This window comes from Fulmarus glacialis, unplaced genomic scaffold (assembly GCF_000690835.1).
Source record: "Fulmarus glacialis isolate BGI_N327 unplaced genomic scaffold, ASM69083v1 scaffold9596, whole genome shotgun sequence".
In the NCBI taxonomy this organism is placed as follows: Eukaryota; Metazoa; Chordata; class Aves; order Procellariiformes; family Procellariidae; genus Fulmarus; species Fulmarus glacialis.
In genome coordinates, this window is record NW_009220000.1 from 26051 (window position 1) to 29075 (window position 3025).

Below are 3025 nucleotides of genomic sequence, written 5' to 3' on the forward strand. Positions count from 1 at the left end.
CCCCGCTGGCCGGCACGCTTGGAAACCCTCCCGCCGCTGTTCTTGCGGTAGGATTTCGTTGTCCTCTTTGTTTAATACTAAACCTCTTCCCTTTTTCTGTATTTTTCCCCCCCAGCCTTATGGATCGCGAGGTGGCGTTGCTGGCTGAAATGGACAAAGTGAAAGCAGAAGCAAGTAAGACTCTTGTCTTTCTACCAACAAGTGCCCACCTGAAGAGCTTGGAAACCCTCCCGCCGCTGTTCTTGCGGTAGGATTTCGTTGTCCTCTTTGTTTAATACTAAACCTCTTCCCTTTTTCTGTATTTTTCCCCCCCAGCCTTATGGATCGCGAGGTGGCGTTGCTGGCTGAAATGGACAAAGTGAAAGCAGAAGCAAGTAAGACTCTTGTCTTTCTACCAACAAGTGCCCACCTGAAGAGCTGTAGGTGTTGCTGCGCCCTGAAGAGACCCCCCCTAGAAGCAGATTTCTGTGACTCACCTCCTGTTCACATTGTTCCTAAATACGTGGCTCTATACCTAAACAGAACTTGCCCTATAGCTTGAGTTAACAGTATATATTGTGACTAGGTTATGTTTGCTGCTGGCACGGTTGACAGCACCCATCCTCTTCGAGGCCGTTGCTCTGTGCCCTCATTAGAGGATGGGACATAAACTGCACTCTTCCATCGGAGGCCATTCCTGAAAATCTCAGCGTTCCTGGGGAGCTGGAAGGGGCTTTCTCAGCTCGCCTGGTGCGGGTGGGAAGTGATCCGCAAGGGACACCCACACCACCAGCACCGAGCCCCAGGTTTAGGGGGTGGCAAGGAAGCAGTTAGCCTGGGGAGAGCGGCAAAGCTTCTGCTGAAGCTGCGTGTCGTGCCCCTCGTCGAGTCAGCTTACAGCTCAGGTTCAGTCTGTGTCTGGAGATGTAAATCGCTGCAGGAGGGAGCGGCCGGGGCTGCTGTGCAGCTGGCACGGAGCTGTCCGGGGGGAACTCGGGGGAGCCTATTCTTTACTAATAAAGTGCTGCGTGCCGGGGCTGGGGTTGTTTAACTCTGGGTAGGCTGGTTCGGTGTCGACACTGCCTAAGCTGTGCTCTGTTTTGCAGTGGAAATTCTGGTCAGCCGCCAGAAGAAGGCAGAAGCCCTGAAGAAGATGACTGATGTGGCAGTGCGAATGTCGGAGGAGCAGCTGGTCGAGCTCAGAGCTGACATAAAGGTGAGCTTTTCCCTCCGCTTCTGTCTAATCCAACCTAATCTCACCCCAATGTGATGCTGCAGGAATTACGCAGCCACCACCTAGTCCATGGTAGGAGTTATACAGATGCCACCTCAGCAGGGCTTGGCCCTAGGTTCCTGCTCGAAGAAGACGAGTCGCCAATCCACTGAGTAAATAAATGGTTTATTTATCCGACATGCAGAGCAGCTCGAGCTGGGTGCCTCCGAGGAGAGACCCCTACCCCAGATCGCGCACCCCAATTATACCCGTACCCCCCAGCACCTGATCCCCAAGTCCAGCCCCTTAATTCTGGTCGGTGGTCTCTTGATTTCTTACTGGGTTTCTTGGTCACTGGGCCGGCCTTCTTCTGAAGTTACCTCATTCTCTTGGAATTGTTTCCTTGGTCCTTATCCTCTTCATTCCACTCGTATCTGCCGGATTCAGCAAGTTCTGTGTTTCCAGCATTAGTTTTATCAGAAAGTTTACTCTCAGACAGCTCTTGCGGCTTAAGGCTTCAACTACTTTAGCTTCTTGTGCTAAGCAAGGCTATTAATCCTAACAATTCTCAACGGCGGTACGCTTTTTTAGTAACCTTCTGGGTTTCTGACGCTTCTGAATGCAATTTTGTGTTGTGCGCAAGTCTTTCCTTGCGTCTGTAGTTCTCGAATTCACCGCCAGTGCTCTGCACGCTGCTGTCCGTGACAGGGTACGGGACACCTTAATTTAAAATATTTGGTTTGTAAAATACTGACTTCAGCCAACAACCAATCATCCAGACGTTAACCCCGGTGCATGCAGCCTAACTTTCAGCCACTGTGAACTGGCAGAGAGCAGGGAACGCGGCAAGGCCGCAGCTTTGTGCTCAGAGCAGTTGTGAAAACCTCCCGCCGGCGCAGGCTGACCTCTGCCTTTCCCCCTAAATCGGCAGAGCCTGCCTGCTGCGCGTGAGCGGCTTTTATATTCCGTAAAACACCTCTGCTCTCCAGCACGCCGGCTGCTGCCACAAGAGGTCAGTGCGAAGTTGCATCAATTAAACTCCAGTTTGAAAACGAAAACTGCTCGCCCCCGTAGCAGGATTAGTGCAGCTGAGAAACCTGTTGCCCCTGTGAGCGTCCAGAGACCCGGGCTGTGCCCATTTCACAGACTGGAGACGGGCAGAGCGGAGCTGCTGTTGGTCTGAGTTAACCTATGGCTTGGCTGCTGGGGCCTGGGGAAGGCTGTTTGTGTACGGGCTGAAAAAATCTGGTTTTCTATTTCCGTAAGCTCTTGTAGCCATCTGCCTTCTCACCAAGATTTTTTTCAAGCAGCACCCAACTCGGATACCTGTTCCTGGTCCAAAATGGGAGGGTTTCACCTCCATTTTCTGCTCCTGTGTGCAGACTGAGTTAATATGCGCATTTTGCCTTTTCTGTGAAGCACTTTGTGAGCGAACGGAAGTACGACGAGGACCTGGGCAGGGTGGCGCGGTTCACGTGCGACCTCGACGCGCTGAAGAAGAGCATCGCCTCGTTCGGCCAAGGTGAGCTGGATGGGAGTTAGGGAGGAGCCGAGGTGTCAGTCACCCCTTTGCTGGCCCTGCCATCACCAAAACCCTTCACCTGTGCCCCAAAACTTGATAGCGGCGGGACTGGAAGTGTTCTGCGTTGGGCATTTTGTTTTCTGTTGGTGAGGAAGGAGAGAGGAGCCAGCCCTCCCCTTGCTGCTGCTGTGGATGCTCCTCCCTGGGCAAGAAGGGTCTGTGCCCATTCCCTTCGCTGTCGAGCACTGGTCCCAGTTAGCTGAGCCCTTGTACCGTTCACACGACCAAAGCTTCACCTTGCCAGAAAAAGC

General features: G+C 52.9%; 1 protein-coding gene across 1 annotated transcript in view; it reads left to right on the forward strand.

Annotated features, from left to right (window-relative positions):
* The window catches only part of SPATS2 (spermatogenesis associated, serine-rich 2), a gene marked incomplete at its 3' end in the record, with an annotated part of 20541 nt that extends 17827 nt beyond the window's left edge, over positions 1-2714 (forward strand). Inside the window, exons 8-10 of the mRNA XM_009580584.1 lie at positions 116-174; positions 1086-1195; positions 2612-2714. Coding sequence (XP_009578879.1) covers positions 116-174; positions 1086-1195; positions 2612-2714 — 272 coding nt within the window. The remainder of the gene's footprint in view (positions 1-115; positions 175-1085; positions 1196-2611) is intronic.
* Positions 2715-3025: the final 311 nt, after the last annotated feature.